This window comes from Rhinoderma darwinii, chromosome 3 (assembly GCF_050947455.1).
Source record: "Rhinoderma darwinii isolate aRhiDar2 chromosome 3, aRhiDar2.hap1, whole genome shotgun sequence".
In the NCBI taxonomy this organism is placed as follows: domain Eukaryota; kingdom Metazoa; phylum Chordata; class Amphibia; order Anura; family Rhinodermatidae; genus Rhinoderma; species Rhinoderma darwinii.
Window position 1 is genome coordinate 193,219,151 of NC_134689.1, and position 20,692 is coordinate 193,239,842.

Sequence of the window (20,692 nt, forward strand, 5' to 3'; positions counted from 1 at the left end):
GCGTTGTACAGAGGAGTGTATGACGCTGACCAATCAGCATCATGCACTCCTCTCCATTCATTTACTCAGCGCATAGGGATCCTGCTAGATCCTTATGTGCTGTCTTATACTAACACATTAACAATACTGAAGTGTTTAGACAGTGAATAGACATTCCACGGGTTACTCTGTCTGTGGTAGTTACAGAAGAGGACACGTAAACTCGTAACCTGTCATTTACCGCGTACCGTGGTGACTCTTCAAGCATACGTATCGTGCTTGAAATCCCTTATTTGTAAATATTAAATTTTCTGCAGAACTCTTACCGCTGTGCCAAGCTGTCGCTTGGTGGCACTCTGCAACTTGTTGATGCTGTGATGTCAGGAGATGCTCAGAATGGGATGGCTCTTATAAGGTAATGGAAGGATACCAGTAAAAGAAGGTTAAGGGCATGTTAAGTTTTTTGCCAATGTTCCCCAATACATATGGTGTCTGTTAATTTATCTCCTTTTCCCTATTAAACAAGTGATGTACCATGTGGTATCACTAATTTATGCTGTATGGAATCACAGATGGGAATGTAATATTGTAGTTCTATAAAAAAAAAATATATATATTCTGTCCTCTGCATAATAGTAGTGATAGCTTTGAATATTTTTAATGTTAAGTTCCCTATAGCTTTACTTTTCCGTAATATTGATTTCCCCAAATTGAAGTAGACATATATTAGAATTCCAATTTGATACACATTTCTTCATATATTTTGCCAAGAAAGAATTCTATCTCTTTTTGTTCCATTGTTTTAGTGGTCTAGTGGCTGAACAAATCTCTATATATTTCAGACCTCCGGGGCATCATAGTCAGCGAAGTGAAAGCAATGGATTTTGTGTCTTTAATAATGTTGCAGTTGCTGCAGAATATGCAAAAATCAAGTATAAAGTTCAGAGGTTAGTGATAAAAATATTTCAGATTTGAGCGACCAAAACATTAGTCATGTGTTATGTTACACAAGATTGCAACTTGAAGGGAGTCTGTCACCAGATGTCTGTATTGAACTACCAACAGGTTATTATAGATTAGGTTAACCTGATTCTGACACGTATTATGTCTTTCCACAGAATGCCTCCTTTGAAGAGAAAAATCTTTTATTGCATTTATGCAAATTAGCATTTTGGAGCAACGAGGGCATCACCATCGCTCCAAAATGCTCTCTATTAATTTCCCAGTTCAACCCCTCTCCCTCCCTGCTTCCTCTAATTGACAGGGGCCAGGCAGCATACTAGGCGAGTTCGCACCTGGCCCGTAGTGTAGTGAACGCGTGCGCATCCCTATATCCTAATAAATAAAGCTTAATTTGTTTATAAATGTAAATACATTTAGAAATACAACTTTCTAATATACTTAGTGTTTCAATACCTTGTAACATTTTCAAAATATTAGTTTGCTGTCAGTGAATGAGAAAATTGTAGTTCAGAGGCTGCAAACCTGTACATACTTGTTCCTGCTCTCAACTGAGAAGTAAATGCAATTATATACTGTGTAGATCAGGGGTCTCAAACTCGGCCAGGTAAGTGGGCCACATATAAAAAAAATGGGAAGTTGACGGGCCGCATTACTTTCAAATTTCATACAATACAAAATTATTGTTAATCAATAGTTATTTGAACTACTATAACACTATATTACTACAATAATACTAGGTTACTATAATAATACCGCTAGGTTTAAAATTTGAGATATTTCTCCACATGCTTATTTCAACAATCCAGTTTTCCAGTGCCCTCTGTGGATGCTGCCCCAGTGCCCTCTGTGGATGCTGCCACAGTGATGTCAGGGGCTTGCCCAGAGCTTGAGTCCCGGAGCAGAGCCGCTTCTAGCCCTCTGCCTGGGATTCCAACTCTGCTCCTGACATCACTGTCCATATATGGACAGAGATGTCAGGGGCAACCCCAGAGCTGGAGTCCCGGGCAGAGCGCTAGTATGTTCTTCCTGGAACTCCAGCTGTGCTCCTGACATAACTGGGACTCCTGCTCTGGGGAAGCCCCTGACATCATTGTCGATATATGGACAGCGATGTCAGAGGCTTCCCCAGAGTCCCAGAGCAGAGCCTATATTAGCGCTCTGCCCGGGACTCCGGCTCTGGGGAAGCCCCAGACATCGTGTGTCCAAACATGGACACCGATGTCAGGGAATTCCACAGAGTCCCGGAGCAAAACCTAAACTAGCGCTCTGCCCGGGTCTCCGCTCTGTGGAAAACCCTGACACACTGTCCATATATGGACAGCGATGTCAGGGAATTCCAGTCTCGGAGCAGAGCCTTTACTAGCGGCTCTGTGTCCCGCGGGCCGCAGATGACAGCCCCAGGGGCCGCGTGCTTGAGACCCCTGGTGTAGATAATGCTCTGTAAGCTAAGCAGCCTGGATTCCAGACTCATCATTGTAGGAAGATAAATTTGTGCAGCTCCTGGTTATGTAGTTAGCTCACAGAGTATTGTCTCTAGACTTGACATAATTGTATCCACTTCTTAGCTGGGAGCAGGGCTAGCCATGTACAGGTTAGCAGCCTGTGAATGTAAACAAGAGTATCTGTAATTTTAATGTTTTTAAGGCTTTATAAGGCTTCGTTCACATCTGTGTTAGGACTCAGTTCTGGGGCTCCATTGGACGTTTCTGGCAGGGGAACCCATGAATGGAATCCAAACTGAAACAAACGGATCCGGTGCAAATGTTTTCCGTTTGTCACTGTTTTAAAGGTTCCGACGTTTTGACAGAATCAATACCGTAGTCGACTGCGCTATTCATTCCGTCAAAACGACGGCACCCTTAAGGAACGATGACAAACGGAAACCATTTGCATTGGATCCGTCACCATTGAAATCAATAGTGATGCAAACGGAAACCTATGGTTTCCGTTTGTTTCCGTTTGGATTCCGTTCATGGGTTACCCTGATGGAGAGCTCAGACGGAACCCATGAACGGAGTTCCAACACCGATGTGAACGAAGCCTAAGTGACAACTGTCACAAGCAGAGCTGTGTTAGTTAAACCCAGCAGCAGGCTTATTGAGTGCTGTGTATCAAAGCAGAGAAGTTGGAGTAAAAATAATTCTCTGCCAGGTGTCGGGCTGCTTCTGCTTGATTTGTTGAAATCTCATCCACTTTTCCGCCCACAAATTCGGACAGAAAATCCACAGTGATTACGCTAAGAGTGAACGTAGCCTTAAGCCTCTGACTGCAGATGCAGCTGGCAGCAACTCTGGGGGTGCACTTTAGCCCAAACACGACACTTGTAAAGACTACACATTAGGGTGTCCAATCATTCTGTAAAGCTCAGCATATTTTCTTTCTGACTGCAGCCTCAGGGACCAGATTTTAACATTTAGTATATCGCAAAATACTTCTGTACGATTTATAATACCCTTTTATGTTACTTTTTATCTAAATATCTATTTTACACTTATGGTACAGAATTTTAATTGTTGACTGGGATGTTCACCATGGACAAGGAATCCAGTACATTTTTGAAGATGACCCAAGGTTTGTATAAATAAAGTATACTGAAATGTAAATATGTATACCATCTGTAAATATCTGATAGATGTAGAACCCAGCTCTTCACTTTCCATAAATCCCATAGGAATCAATGGAGAGACACGCACATTTGTGGCTACCTCTCCATTAATTTCCCGCCTGGATGTGGCAGTGGCCACCTCACGAGGCTGGTCAGATGACCGCTGTTGTCAAGATATGTGTGGGTCCGAGAGTTAGGCATAACTCGTGGATATGACTATATCATTTAGTGTGATTGGAATAACCCTTTTAAATGTGTTATCAAAAAATTACCTATTGCTTAAATCAAGTTTTTATGTTAGACCTATTTTTTAATAATTTTGTGTTTTGCTTTTTTTGGTGGGTTTTTATTCATTGTCATTATCTGTATTAAAAAATTACTCTAAAATCACTCTAAAATCTTGCAGTTTTGACACTGGCCACTGAGCCTCACAATAGGCTGACACTTCCTGTTCTGTAGAGGTCGCTTCTCAGCAGTCATCTCATCATCTCAGGCAGCATTACAATGGAAGGTATCACCTATATATAGATAATACAAGATCCATCATTCATAATAGACAGACACTTCATGTTCTGTAGAGATCACTTTTTAACAGACATCTCATTTACCATCACAAGCAGGATTACAATAAGGGGTAACACCTCTATATAAATATAAAAATATAGGTGACTCTTTCCCTTTCAGACATTACCAATAAACATAATACAGTAAGTGCCGCTGAATATACAATGTTTTAACCCCTTAATGACGCCATGTACATGGCAGCCGTTAAGGGGAAGTATGGAGCGGGCTCACGTGCTGATCTTGCTCCATACTTAGCGGGTGACGGCTACGGGCGGAATCAAAGATCACTTTTATTCCGCCAATTTAACTCCTGACATGCCGCAGTCAATCAAGCCATCCAACAATCGCTGGTCAAACTCCCCTAGGGGGATGTTGATATAATCCTGGCCAAAATATATTAGACTGAAAGTTTTGATGGGAGTGTCAACTGACACCCTTTAGTACACTTATCCAGATCCAAATCTATGTTATATCGATATGTCAGAGAGAAGTTAGAACCAAAGAGACAATGCTTTGTATACCAAAATACGCTTCTCTGCTTTATTGATAGAAATGCAATTACAATAATATCTTTCAAAAGGGGAGTAGGCTTGAGGTGAGCCAATCATTTACAATGGGCCGTTGGCTCTATCTCAGCCAATAACATACAATGGGGAGTTGGTCGTGCTGAGCAAATCCGAAGCATGAAAGGCTTTTTCCATGTAAGACTACAATTTCCCATAGCATGTGACGTCACCACGACTGATGGGTCATAATGACCCCACAGCAGCCATATTACCAGTCTACTCCTTATAACAAAAATGGTAAACAAACTCTATTCCCAGACGGTATGGGGTGGCAAACTCAAAATAACTGGTAAATATTTAGCTATATTCTCCATAACAGGGAATCATAACATTAGCTAAGTGCCTGTTCACATCAGCGTTGCCCTTCCGAGTGGTTCTGCCGGATGTTTCCGTCGGGTTAACCCCTCAACGGAAAAGCAAACTGAAACCTTAGCATCAGTTTCGCTCACCATTGATCTCAAGGTTGCCAAAGCTTTCCGTTTGTCACCTTCGTGACAGGGTTCTGTTGTTTTGATGGAATCATTAGCACAGTAGACTGCGCTATTGTCTTTGGTAAAATCATGGACATCCTCATGGAAAGCCAACTAAACCGATTAAAGTCAATGGGTTCTGTCGGCTGCCAGCAGTGTCCGTTGTGCAACGGAACCATTGCTTCCGTTATTCCCTTGATCTGCTTCTCTGACAGGGCAGAACAACGGAACACACCGACGCATGTGTGAACGAAGCCTATGCCATATTTATGTAAACACAAACTGAGTTGAACAAGCATTGGATGGGAGACTGTTCAACAGTATTAATGGGAACACCTATATAAAAGAAAATGAAATCAGATTAAATAGTAAATAAAAATATACTTTCCTGTGCTGAAATGTGAAGTAGTAATTTGTGCAATTTTTAACCTTTTAGTGTCCTATATTTCTCTTGGCATCGCTATGAACATGGATCATTCTGGCCAAATCTAAGTGAATCAGACTATGATTTCATTGGAAAAGGCAGAGGAACTGGCTTCAATGTAAATCTACCCTGGAACCAGGTACACAATTAACGTTTACAAAGTATTAATATCTGGTATTTCACTGCACGAATGCCAGATCTACTTATCCTCCCAGCATTGTGCATTTACAAGAAGATTTTAGATTGGAAGTGCATTGAATAAAATTGTAGAACATGACATTATCAGCAATTCCCTAATACATAGTTATAGATATTATTCATTCCCTACCCCACTTGCTGGAGGGATCTGAAAGCAGAGTAGTGCCACCTGCTGGTGTTGAGTTCTACATGGCTACGGCAGGACTGATTTAGTTGAAAATATTAATAAACATAAGTAATATGGCACTTAACATACATGTTGATTCATACTAACTCATAGTCTAACCTGAGGGACCCATATAATGAACTTGATATATGGGGGGGGGAGGGGAGTGGATATAGTCGCTTTGTCAGCTACTAAGTTATATTGTTTTATTCATAAAGTGTAATGTAACACTGACCATCCAATGACATTTGAACTTAAACATTCTTTGTTGTTTGGTTATCCACTTTTATTTTAAAGAACAAGCCAGAGTTAAGTCACATGGAAAGGCAAGTTCAAGGGAACCTTCCGTTTCTTTTTTTTATTTCATTTTTATTTTTTATTTTAGAAAGGTGACGTTCTCTTTTTGCAGTTTGCGTCCCTATATAAATGCAGCAGTAGGGGACAATATTGATGACCCTAGGATGAGCACAAATCTGAACCCACAGTGCATTTTGGTAAAGCACCACACTATAATATTTTATATCTTTGGTGGGTCTTCTTCCTTTTCACTTACGTGGAGGGATTAAAGTTTCAAAACTGCTTACAGTATCATGGATGCCAGGTCGGTTGTCAGATTTTCTGCCCTTTTGGACCAGTGGTCAGGTGTTTTTTTTTTTTTTTTGTGTTTAGCACTCTAGTCTAACTTAGTTATTCTCCCCCTATTTGTTCTTCATCTATCCACGGGCAGATCGTGTTGTGTAAAAAAAAATATTTTCATTGGAATTGCTCTTTAAAGAGGCTCTGTCACCAGATTTTGCAACCCCTATCTGCTATTGCAGCAGATCGGCGCTGCAATGTAGATTACAGTAACGTTTTTATTTTTAAAAAACGAGCATTTTTGGCCACGTTATGACCATTTTTGTATTTATGCAAATGAGGCTTGCAAAAGTACAACTGGGCGTGTTGAAAAGTAAAAGTCCAACTGGGCGTGTATTATGTGTGTTACATCTGGGCGTGTTTACTACTTTTACTAGCTGGGCGTTCTGACGAGAAGTATCATCCACTTCTCTTCAGAACGCCCAGCTTCTGGCAGTGCAGACACAGCCGTGTTCTCGAGAGATCACGCTGTGACGTCACTCACTTCCTGCCCCAGGTCCTGCATCGTGTCGCCTACATCGGCACCAGAGGCTACAGTTGATTCTGCAGCAGCATCGGCGTTTGCAGGTAAATCGATGTAGCTACTTACCTGCAAACGCTGATGCTGCTGCAGAATCAACTGTAGCCTCTGGTGCCGATGTGTCCTCGCTCGTCCGACACGATGCAGGACCTGGGGCAGGAAGTGAGTGACGTCACAGCGTGATCTCTCGAGAACACGGCTGTGTCTGCACTGCCAGAAGCTGGGCGTTCTGAAGAGAAGTGGATGATACTTCTCATCAGAACGCCCAGCTAGTAAAAGTAGTAAAAACGCCCCGATGTACGCACATAATACACGCCCAGTTGTACTTTTACTTTTCAACACGCCCAGTTGTACTTTTGCAAGCCTCATTTGCATAAATACAAAAATGGCCATAACTTGGCCAAAAATGCTTGTTTTTAAAAAATAAAAACATTACTGTAATCTACATTGCAGCGCCGATCTGCTGCAATAGCAGATAGGGGTTGCAAAATCTGGTGACAGAGCCTCTTTAAGATATGGTGATAATGCAGTTCATGGAAAATAAGTGAATTCTGCATCAATATTAAAAAAATACAAATAACCAATATATATTTAAACTTGCATGTTTTTTTGTTACTTTCATTGTTTTTGCTTTGTTTTCCTTTCAGATTGGCATGGGTAATGCAGATTATATTGCAGCTTTCCTCCATGTGCTCCTGCCTGTGGCCTTTGAGGTAATATGTTTGCGCTATAACAAAATAGAGGACAATAATAGTACAGTGTTTAACTGAAAAATTTGTCACATTATTATTATTTTTTTTTTAGTTTAATCCTGAATTGGTTTTGGTATCTGCTGGTTACGATTCAGGAATTGGAGACCCCGAGGTACTTATCCAATTTTTTATGTTTTTCAAGCTTGGAGTTGTTGATTTTGTTGTTTTTACTCTTTTTATTTAAGTAGAATATTGCTTTAATGATATTTTATGTTTGCAGGGGCGTATGTGCGCTACTCCAGAGTGTTTCTCCCATCTCACTCACATGCTTATGCATCTTGCTGGTGGTAAACTATGCATGATCCTTGAGGTAAATGTTTGTGTTATATTTCTCGTTCATTTGGGTGATCTATAAGCACCTTTGTGTCATTCTTTGTTATCCGTGTATACCCTGTTTTGAAATGGAAAGGGATATAAAAGCCATCATCCTGTCAAAACAGGACTTTTTGGAGTGAATGACCTTTTATATTCAAGGCAAGAGGACTGTTTAATTGTACACTAAACCAAAAGTCAGTCTGCTTTACATTTGCTGTGCAGTGAAGTACAATCTATATTGTCCTGTAAGCAGCCATTCTAGGCTGAGGAGAGGCTTTTACTGTAGGGTTTTATAACATTGTTACTGACAGAAACTCCAGAAAAAACGTCTACATCCATGATCACTGCTTTATCTTGCATATCTCCAGTTCTGAGGTCTTCAAGAACCATTAACGTACATGTGAGTGAATCATATTGGCAGCTGTTTTTGTAAGTTGTATTTTTACAAGCTGTAGACCATAGGTACCCGCACCTGAGCAGATTTTCCGCAGCAAAATCTGCATGTGTTTTGTGTGTATTTTGTTGCAGATTTCACTTCTACATTGTAAGGGGAAAAATCTGATGTGAATATCTGCCAGGCTATGTTCTGATGATAGATTTTTCCACTTTGCCCGAGAATTAGTGGCAGAAATATGAGGCTTACTCTTGGACGCTTAAAACTGCCACGGATCTGAACACAGATTAGCCCCATTCAATGGGGCTTATCTGCATGTGGCTACCCGACACAGATTTCACGCAAAATACATATAGAAGTCACGTCACTTTTTTCAAATGCAGACTAATAATCCATACATGCAAAGGTGTAGAATCGCCATGAACAATATACCCAAAGGGAAAAATGTAGCCTATACAAAAATGTGCAAAACCAATATCACAATGTTAGAGGAAACCATTATAAAGTATTACCAAAAACATGTCTGAAATCTATAACAAATATTTTTTTAATGTCACCAATAAGGACAGGTAGTGGCTTCCTCAGTGTGATATCGGTCTACACCCTTTTATATACAATTACTAAGTATAAACACCTGTACATTTACAAAAATTCATTTTACCTGGGAAAGTGTCCACCTCACATGACAATACCGCTGCTACGGCACTTCCGGACCGGGAGGTCCGCATCTATCTCCCCACTGATACGTATAAAGTTTCTGTAATAAACTGGGAATGCGCTAGTGTTCAACTCTGCATGCTCTAAGATATACCATGTATGCATGGGGACAGTTATCAACTAAATATCAATGTGGCTAAGCGGCATGTATGGCCACAACGGCACATTCTCCAAAGTTGCAAAACACAGAGTTGTTAAGCACTGAAAATGCTCATATGGTGGCACAAATGGCAGAAATAAATATTATAAATGAATAAAATAAAAAAAGCAACTATGTAAAATATACATGAATAAATAGAGCATATATAAGGACAGTCAAATGTTGTGCACTGGGTCTAAGATCTATTTATAACTGTGCAAGTAATCCCATTAAATAATTATACATGTAAAGTATTCCAGATAAGTGATTGATTTTGATTCATTGAAAAAAATAAATGAACATAAAAATATACCCAAACAATTCATAATACCATTTCTAGAGAATAACCAATACACCCTTTAAAAATGACACAATAAGGAACAGTACAATGCTATTATAAATGTGAATGTGCTACCCCAATATAATCAAATTACCTCGTTAAATAAATCATTATAGTTTCTAGCATTACCATACAGATCTATATAATATAAAATTGATGTGCAGTAGACATACTATTATGGACATGCCAGAGGATATTTCTTAATAAATATAATGCTGTATTATTATGAAAGTGCAAGTGATACCCCAATAAAAGTAAATCTCCATACTGAAAATTATTATAATTCTAAATAAATATATATAATGGAAGTCCGGCGAACAATAAATAAAGCCTTCATCACAATTTAAGCACAGGCGCTATAAATGTTCACAAATAAGCATCAAACCATTACAATATAAAAGCAACAATGGAGCCATATAGTGTTCAAGGAAAAGGGTATAACCTAATATCCTTGCCGAGGTGGACGCACTCCCAGTTTCCCAAATTTATAACAGATTTTATGCAGTATAAATAAATGGTAATGACATGACCTTATGATGCCAATTATATTATACAGAGAGGAACACGAAAAACAGAACCCTAATTCCCTTGTGTGGCTTGTAGACGATAATGGAAGAATTACATAATTACCCGGTTACAGTAGATGCCTAAAGTGGTTGCCGCCAGTGGCTATGCAAAGTTGTGCCCGTCTTATGTTCAAGAAAACCTACTGTAGTACCACATGTTCCATATTCCAGACATGAATTTCAATTTGCTGTCTTCGTTCGGGCACTGTCTGGGAATTAGTTTCATAAACCCTAGCCTTCAGGTAAAACCACAGATAAAAGCTGCATACCATTAGGTATAGTGACCATGTAGGCTCACCTTACGTTAGTCTGTGAATGCCGCATGAACTCTGCTCAGGGACGCGTGTGATTTATGGCAAGTTGCCCCATCTTGTTGAAAGAAGTAATACTCATGCTTGTAATCCGTTAACTGTGCATAAAATTGCTGAAAGATGTCCATGTACATGGCTGTAGTCACCTTTTCATCAAAGAATATTAGACCCACAATACCCATAACCGCACACCAAACGCCGATTTTTGGATCATGAAGTGGCTGTTGGTGAAGCATGTGTGAATTTTCTGTGCGGCAGTACCTATTCTGCGAATTAAAACACCCAGGTAACATAGAACCGGACATGATGTACTGCAATGGGTCCAAATGCCGTCTACAATCATATCTAGTAGCCAATTGCAATAGGCCACACGCTTCTGTTTATCCCCCTCCTTTAACTATTTGCACAATTGACACTCGTAATACAGGCCGATGTGTTGATCCGCTGACAAGCGCCTGCTGGGACAATCTTCACTTCAATTTTCCCGGGCTTCTTCTAATCCTGTCCAGAATACGATTGGCCTGATTTATTTTTGAAACTGTTCAGGTAAAATGAAAGCTGAGCTCTGGTTGGTTGCTATGGACAACAAAGACCGTTTTCCTGTAAGACCGTTTTAACCCCTTAATGACCGCCGATACACCTTATCACGGCGGTCATTAAGGGGCTTTATGCTAGGCTGCAGCCTTGTCACGGCGGTCTAATCAATGACCTGCATGGGTGTTCCGTGCAGGCTGGAGACGGGGCTCGGCTATCTGATGACAGCCGGGTTCCTCCTCCAACGGTAGTGATCGAAGTTTACTTTGATCACGGTCGTTTAACTCCTCAAATGAAGCGGTCATTAGCGACCGCTGCATTTGAGTTGTTTGCAGAGGGAGGAAGCTCCCCCTGTCACCCATCGGCGGCCTGCAAATGCAATTGCGAGTATCCAGCCGGGGTCTGCCCTTGCTATATGCCTATTAGGAGATGCCTGTATACACAGACAGGCAATAATGCTCTGGTATATTTTTTTGCCAATAAAAAATGGTTTTATTTCGTAAAAGTGGAAAAATAAAATAAAAACTACACATATATGGTATCCCCGCAATCGCAATGACCGAAAAAAAAGTTTGCGTACTAGTTAAACCGCAAGGTGAACGGCGTAAAAAAAAAACACAAAAAAACAATGGCAAAATTACTATTTTTTTTCCCATTCGCCCCAAAAAATAAACAAAATAAACGGTTAATCAATAAGTCCCATGTACCCCAAAATGGTAACAATGAAGTCCCGCAAAAAAACAAGCCCTTATATGGTGACATTGACAGAAAAATAAGAAAGTTATAGTTCTTGGAAAGCAGCGATGCAAAATAAAATTATTTTAGTTCAAAGGTGTTTTTATTCTGCAATAGTAGTAAAACGTCAAAGAAACTATGCATATTTGGTATCGCTATAATCGTACCGACCCATAGAATAAAAGTAGCATGGTATTTACGCCCCACAGTAAACGGCGTAAATGTAAAATGCATAGAACAAGGGCTAAATTGCTGGGTTTTTTTATATCCCCTCCCCCCCAAAAAAAGTTAATAAAAGTTAATAAAAAAAATGTATATACCCCAAAATTGTGCAAAAAATAAGTCTTCATGTCAACGTGAAAATAAAAAAGTTATAGCTCTTTGAATGTGACGATGGAAAAACAAAAACATTGCTTGGTCATTAGGGCCCAGAATGCATCCAGGGGGTTGGTGACTAAGGCCCGATAAACTTTATCCTGTACAAACCTCACAATGTAAACAGGGTTTTGGTCCACACTGTACAATAATATTGATAATCCAAACAAGGTCATGGAAAGCGGCAAAGAAATGGACATATATTGGAGATCCATTGCGTAGGAACCACAAAGAAGAATTATCATTAATATTAAAATATCTGCAAAAATTATCTAAGACTCCATATCAGGATATCCAGGTTCCCAAGTTCCAACTTTGCAGTCACTCAGATCAAGTTTTGTGATGTAAAAGAATCTTTTTAGAATTTTACTCTTGGTACAAATTGTTTCACGTTTGGACACCAAAAAATAAAATTGGCCCCAAGTATTCAAAATAAAGCTAATTTAGGCTCCAATACTTTATCCAGAGTGTCTTAAAGTGATACTCCTCTTGATGATTTAGGAGTTGTTCGCCAGTGATTTTACAGCTTTGCATGTGTGGATTATTTGCCTGCATTTGGAGATGGCTATGTTTTTTCAATAGTACATACTTGGTAACATTCATTTTATTAGAAGGGAGATTTCTAGGGGTAGCGACTTATCATGGTTTGCACCCCTGAGCGTTCTAGTACTGTTTAGGTGCTTTTTAATTGCTTTTATAGCGCATGTCTATCTTTCAGCATGTTTTAAATAAAGTGCATTTTCATACACATACATGACTTTTTGAGTGCTTTTTGCCATTTTTACACAACTCTGTTTCCCCTAGATGATGGCTGATTTTTGAGTGTGGGGCAATTAATGCACAACACATTTAAACAGCAGTCTTTTTGTTGTTTCTACAGTACAGAATTGTTATTGATGTGGCTTAGCTTCAGACCTTCTCTCATTAGAAAAATGTTTGTAACTACATACTCTCTAACAGGGTGGATATCACCTACGCTCTTTGTCAGAATCTGTTTCCATGACTGTAAGAACATTGCTCGGAGATCCAGTACCTAGGTTGTCTGGGAATATGACACCATGTTACAGGTATGCTTTGTCCTTGTTCAAAATACATGCTACACTATATGGGCAAAAGTGGACACCCCTCCTAATTATTGAGTCCTGGCATTTTAGGCACACATTGCAAACAGGCGCTTAAAATCAAGCATACAGCCATGTATTCTTCATTACAAAACATTGGCAGCATGGGTGGTAGGGAAGAGTTTAGTGACTTTAAAAGTGGCACTGTCATAGGATGCCACCTGTGTAAACAGGGCAGTGATCAGCCGCCAAATAAGAAAACGTTTATTAGTCGGCTGATCGCTTCTTTTCTGCGGCCCAATAAATACTTTTTCCCTGATTCCTGCCGTTTTATTTCAACCTTTATGATTCTATTATTTTCCCTGCATTCCTCCTGGGGCACCACTAGTAACCATAGAGGTGTGTGGAGGTAGTTTATACCTTCTCTCACAAAAGAAATCGCAAGCCTGTTCGGCTAATCTGTTCCCACTACACCGCGTTCCAAATTATTATGCAAATGTTATTTTTCGATGATTTGCCTAAATAGTCGATGCAAATGACAGTCAGTATAATCTTCAAGCCATCAACCGTTGGAGTATAATGCGAATTTTATTGAACAAATCTCCTAATGATAACAGATTTTTTTTTTTTTAGAAGTAAAAAACTCAAAATGCACTGTTTCAAATTATTATGCACAACAGAGATCAAAACCTTTTAAAGGTTGTAAAGAGAACTAAAATGGTAATTTGTTGAATTTGCAGCATCAGGAGGTCATATTTACAGAAATCAAAAGCTCTTTCAATCAATAAAAACTTAACAGGCCAAGTTGCATGTTAACATAGGACCCCTTCTTTGATATCACCTTCACAATTCTGGCATCCATTGAATTCGTGAGTATTTGGACCGTTTCTTCTTGAATATCTTTGCAGGATGTCAGAATAACCTCCCAGAGCTTCTGTTTTGATGTGAACTGCCTCCCACCCTCATAGATATTTTGCTTGAGGATGCTCCAAAGGTTCTCAATAGGGTTGAGGTCAGGGGAACATGGGGGCCACACTATGAGTTTCTCTCCTTTTATGCCCATAGCAGCCAATGACACAGTGGTATTCTTTGCAGCATGAGATGGTGCATTGTCATGCATGAAGATAATTTTGCTACGGAAGGCACGGTTCTTCTTTTTGTACCACGGAAGAAAGTGGTCAGTCATAAACTCTACGTACTTTGCTGAGGTCATTTTCACACCGTCAGGGACCCTAAAGGGGCCTACCAGCTCTCCCCATGATTCCAGCCCAAAACATGACTCCGCCACCTCCTTGCTGACGTCGCAGCCTTGTTGGGACATGGTGGCCATTCACCAACCATCCACTACTCCATCCATCTGGACCATCCACGGCACTCATCAGTAAACAACACGGTTTGAAAATTAGTCTTCATGTATTTCTGAGCCCACTGCAACCGTTTCTGCTTGTGAGCATTGCTTAGGGGTGGCCGAATAATAGCTTTATGCACACTTGCAAACCTCTGGAGGATCCTACACCTTGAGGTTCGCGGGACTCCAGAGGCACCAGCGGCTTCAAATACCTGTTTGCTGCTTTGAAATGGCATTTTAGCGGCTGCTCTCCTAATCCTATTAATTTGTCTGGCAGAAACCTTCCTCATTATGCCTTTATCTGAACGAACCCGTCTGTGCTCTGAATCAGCCACAAATCTTTTCACAGTACGATGATCACGCTTAAGTTTTCTTGAAATATCCAATGTTTTCATACCTAGTCCAATACCTTGGACAATTTCACGCTTTTCGGCAGCAGAGAGATCCTTTTTCTTTCCCATATTGCTTGAAACCTGTGGCCTGCTTAATAATGTGGAACGTCCTTCTTAAGTAGTTTTCCTTTGATTGGGCACACCTGGCAAACTAATTATCACAGGTGTCTGAGATTGATTACAATGATCCAAAGAGCCCTAAGACACAATACCATCCATGAGTTTCATTGAAAAACTAATAATTAAATGTTTATGACACTTAAATCCAATGTGCATAATAATTTGGAACACGGTGTATATCCCATTTGGATCTTACCCGGCTCTTCCCGATACCCCTGGTGGCGGTGGTTACCGGGGTAATAATGGAGGGGTTAGTGCTAGCTTTTTACCGGCTAACACTAAGCCCCGCCTTAGTAATGGACGTTGTCAAACAGACAACTGCCATTACTAAGGCACTAATAAAGTATTAAAAAAACAGACATAAGAAAATATTTTTATTGAAATAAACCCCCCCCCCCCCCCACACACAATCCTCGCCTCGCTAACCATTTTATTGAAAAAGTACAATAGGTCTAGCGGAACCTGCAAAACAAAAAAAATAAAGTTAGCAATATGAAAAATATAAATACTTATACTCACCTACAGCGACTTCTGTCTTCTCCCCACAATAAATACTAGAGGCCCCCACAAGCACCCTGCACGCACCCCCCCACACGCCCACGCAAACCATCACACAACCACCCTGCATGCACACCCCCACACACACCATCACACAACCCTCCCACAGTGGGGTGGGTTGTGTGTGGTGCAGTTGCGTGTTTGGGGGTATTTGTGTGTGTGTGTGTGTAAGGGGGGTGCTTGCCGCTGATTCGTCAAAACAGCTGATAAGCGGTTATGAAGGATCAGCAGCGCCTGTGCATACTCCGCTGCACAAAAATAGGACACAGCTCTGCTGTGCACACTACGCACACAGCTCCCTGCTGCACGCACACTGACCCACAGCTCTACTCCGCGCACACTGACCCACAGCTCTACTCCGCGCACACTGACCCACAGCTCTACTCCGCGCACACTGACCCACAGCTCTACTCCGCGCACACTGACCCACAGCTCTACTCCGCGCACCGCTCTGCTGCACGCACCGCTCTGCTACACCCACCACTCTCCTACACACACCGCTCTGCGCTACACACATACAGCTCTGCTACACACACATACAGCTCTTCTACACACACACACACACACATACAGCTCTGCTACACACACACATACAGCTCTTCTACACACACACAGCTCTACTACACACACACACAGCCCTGCTACACACACAGCTCTGCTACACACACACACACACACATACAGCTCTGCTACACACACAGCTCTGCTACACACACACACATATATACACACACATACATACATATATACACACACACAGCTCTGCTATATATACACACACACACACACACACACACACACACACACACACACACGCAGCTCTGCTACACACACTCACAGTTACAGCAGGAGTGTGAGGGGGGCTGTGAGAGACCGACAGACACACACACACAGACACCTTGCCTGCAGTGCCTGCTGTCTTCAAAACGGTGCCGGCTTTCCCCAGCTTATATTCTGGGTCGCTCTGAACTGTGCTTGCGCAGTACAGAGCGAGACCGCAGAAGCACAGGATATAAGGAACAGGTCCCGTTCGTTATGTCCTATTTGCTGTGGCTGCCGTATTCCATCTGTGTATGTGTCAAGAGACACCTAAACAGATTAAATAAAACATGACAGCCCCCAGTAAAGTAAGAAAGTGTTAATAAAAAAAAAACATTGTGTGTGAAAAAATAGTCAATATAATATTTTATTAAATAAAAACACATTAAATTAATTTAAAAAAAAATTCATGACATCTTTCCTTTAAGAAAACAATAGTTTTTATAGCATTTACATTCTCAGGTGTATGTGATAAACTTTGTCTAATAGATACAAATTTGACAAATAGAGACATTTGACTTAGACTTCTTTGGGCGAGTTCGTTCCGCAATTGCGGACAAGAATAGGACATGTTCTATATTTTGCAGATCATTTCTACGGCCCGGACACACATCCGTAAATATAAAGAAATGTGTCCGTGGCCTATAGAAATAAATGGGTCTGTAATCTCATCCGTAATGACCTGATTCGTAATCACAGATGAGAACTACGGTGGTGTGCATGAGGCCTAACCTGGAGAATATAAAACTGTGTTTATATAAGTGTTTGGAATAACTTGCTATTTATTTGAGACATATTTAGGAGTACAGTAATTTGTTTTGTTTTTATAGTGCTTTAGAATCCATACAGAATGCAAGGCATGCACATTCTCCATACTGGAAATGTTTATTCCATGATGGTAATTATGTTATTTTCTGTTAAACTACTTGGCCGACCTATATAATTTTTAACTTCTCTCTGTACTCACAAAGATTTTTTTAGAAAATTATTGTGTCCAATGGGATTGATATCCAGCTTTCCAGAGACTCTGCATATCATAGACCTCTATTGTTAGGGACAGGTACATCCAATGTAGATGTATTCAAGGTCTATAGAAAACATGGTAAATACCCATGTAGACGCCATAAGTTCTGCTATTTGTGGTTTTAACCTTTAGAAAGTTGGATAGATTATTAAAGGAGTTTTCTCATCTTAAATAGAAATAAGCACGTTACAACTTTGATTCTCTTTGCAAAAAAATTTGTTTCTTTATCAAAACATTAGTTTCACAAAAGATATATGCAAAATAATTCGAATTTGATATCACCCAAAGGGCCAAAGTTGATAAGGTATCCAGATGGATTTTATCCGATTTATATTATGGTTCTTATTCGGAGACTCTACAAGGAGGACAGATTGGCGTCTTGCCAAGAACCATAATTTATCGGATAAAATCCATCTGGATAACTTATAAACTTTGGCACTATTGGTGATATCAAATGTAAATTATTTTACATACATCTGATGTGAAACAAATCTTTTGACAGAGAAATGAAAAAATTTTTGGAAAGAGAATCAAAGTTGCAACGTGTTTATTTCTGTTTGAGTTTTATTGCCATTGTGGGAGATCAGAAGCGTTTCATCCAAAAAAGCTTTAACTCCGGTGTCCTCTATTTTATATCGGGTCAAATAATTTATCCAAAGAATTTGCCATAAATGATAGATTCGGGTTTCAACTCTCCTATCTCCAGAATGGTACTGTTTCCGTAACTCCCATTTACTTTTATGGGAGTTACGAAAACGGTGTAGCACAGCGAGCTCGGTTATTTCCGGAATCCCAGCCACCTTTCCATTTGTGTCCACCTTAATGTGACAGCCAGCAGCTGCCTTACCAAGTGGGTCGGGGGCCCCCTGTTCTGGAGATTAGTTATGGTCCCAAAAAGTGGGACTCGCATCTATCAGACACTTTTGGCATATCCTGTGGAATAACCCTTTAATACTTCACACACCGCTCAGGAGCTTTTATTTTTCCATGGCAACTTTTTGATTTTGAGTTTGCAATGATTTTTAAGACATCATCAATCCTGCAACAAGGGTTGAATCAACGTGCCACCAAGTTTATTCTACTTGATATTTAAGGGTTTTTCCCACCAGTTTTAGGCCCTGTAAGCTGTGGGAAAGCAGGCTCGAACATGTGTGGTCTCCCTGTTTAAATTACGTTTTTGAAAGTTATGGAAACTATTGATTGCTGATCACTCTTCATTAATGAGGAGAGGCCACAAATGTGCAACTATCTGTCTTCTTGGTTATAAAACCAGATTGTCTTGGAATTGGTGGGGCTCCCACTGATGAATGGGTCATAAAACATTATGGTGAGAAAAATCTTTAACAAAAACGTGTGTTATTTACTCTGTCTAAGAACTTGATGCCCTAGTATCATATTTTGTTACATATGCATTTTTCAATACACATTCGTTAATCTTATTTGTTTGTAAACCGTTACAATTAAAAAAAAAAAAAGATGGGGACTTTTACTGTCATTAGTTGTCAAAAGGGGTGTGTACCTACATAGTCTGACACTGTCCGATCAGTTCTGACAGTGCCAGACTGTGTGGGACACACCTTTAACTTGTAGCATCCTGTTGTCAATTTCTTCATACATTTCTAAGAGGAATAACAGTGGAGCGGCACAATGAGTCAGGGTAGTTGACAGGCCCTCTTTAAATAGTCCAATGTAAGTCAGCGAGAGCACACGGGAGCCAAACTCAATAATTAAAGAATATCATTTTTCTAGTGAGGGTTGAGAAATGCTCTGAGCAGCCGAAATTTTGCTCCTGTGCCGTAATATTACCCCCCACGGCATTGTGCCCACATGATTGGAGGCAGGACTGCAGGTGTAGTGCACAACCTTGGTCCTGTTTGATGAAGATATCCGTTGTTTAACCCCCACGATCAAAGCAGATTGCGGCATACAAGAGAAAAGCAAACGAGGTATATCCTGTGACGCGATCTATACCCATAATCAGACAGCCCAAGGTCCATTGATTCCTGTTGTAAGGGCATACAACAGATATGTATATAGTCCAATACATTATTATGTTTAGTCATAACTTAATTATAAAACTCCCATTATGGGATTTTAAAAATGTAAATAAAGATTGGCTAAAATTATCCGTGAAAGAAAATTAAACATTAAAAAATAAAAACATGCAGACACAATATTTTTACATGTAATACATTTTTATTATAAAACTGTTACAAGACAACAAATACACATATTGGGTATCACCATAACTGCAACTATTCAATAAATCTATTACATTATTTAAGGTAATTAATGAATGGAGTAAAACAATTGTAATAAAAAGTACAATTTTTTTTTTTTTTTTGGGCATTTCAGTCCAACATAAATTAATCATTAGCATATACAGTACTGTGCAACAGTTTTAGGCAGTTGTGGAAATATGCTGCAAAGTAAGAATGCTATAAAAAACAGAAGTGTTAATATTTTTATCAATTAACAAAATGCAAAGTGAATGAACAGAAGAGAAATCTAAATCAAATCAATATTTGGTGTGACCACCCTTTACCTTCAAAACAGCATCAATTCTTCTAGCTATACTTGCACACAGTTTTTGAAGGAAGTCGGCAGGGAGGTTTACCCAAACATCTTGGAGAACTAACCACAGATCTTCTGTGGATGTAGGCTTCCTCAAATCCTTCTGTCTCTTCATGTAATCCCTGACAGGCTCAATGATGTTGAGATCAGGGCTCTGTGGGGGCTCCTTGTTCTTCTTTAGGGTATGTTCACACGCAGTGTTTTCAAACGTAAATCGGGCGTTTTACGCCTCGAATTACGTCTGAAAAAACGCCTCTAATACGCCTGCAAACATCTGCCCATTGCTTTCAATGGGAATTACGATGTTCTGTTCCCACGAGCCTTTATTTTATGCGTCCCTGTCAAAATACGGCGCGTAAAATGACAGCTCGTCAAAAGAAGTGCAGGACACTTCTTGGGACGTTTTTGGAGGCGTATTTCATTGACTCCATTGAAAAACAGCTCCAATAACGTCCGTAATATACGCCGTGAAAAACGCGAGTTGTTACAAAAACATCTGAATTTAGCCTGAAATAAGCTCTGTAATT

General features: G+C 40.1%; 1 protein-coding gene across 3 annotated transcripts in view; it reads left to right on the top strand.

Moving 5' to 3' along the window:
• Positions 1-20,692, top strand: part of HDAC10 (histone deacetylase 10) — a 59,609-nt gene that overhangs the window by 15,298 nt on the left and 23,619 nt on the right. For 2 of the 3 annotated variants that reach the window (XM_075857192.1, XM_075857193.1), the window contains 9 exons: positions 297-394; positions 822-926; positions 3,445-3,513; positions 5,584-5,710; positions 7,739-7,804; positions 7,896-7,955; positions 8,064-8,153; positions 13,230-13,336; positions 17,398-17,465. In XM_075857192.1, the coding sequence (XP_075713307.1) occupies positions 297-394; positions 822-926; positions 3,445-3,513; positions 5,584-5,710; positions 7,739-7,804; positions 7,896-7,955; positions 8,064-8,153; positions 13,230-13,336; positions 17,398-17,465 (790 nt within the window). The remainder of the gene's footprint in view (positions 1-296; positions 395-821; positions 927-3,444; positions 3,514-5,583; positions 5,711-7,738; positions 7,805-7,895; positions 7,956-8,063; positions 8,154-13,229; positions 13,337-17,397; positions 17,466-20,692) is intronic. The other variant, XM_075857194.1, reaches the window with a different exon arrangement.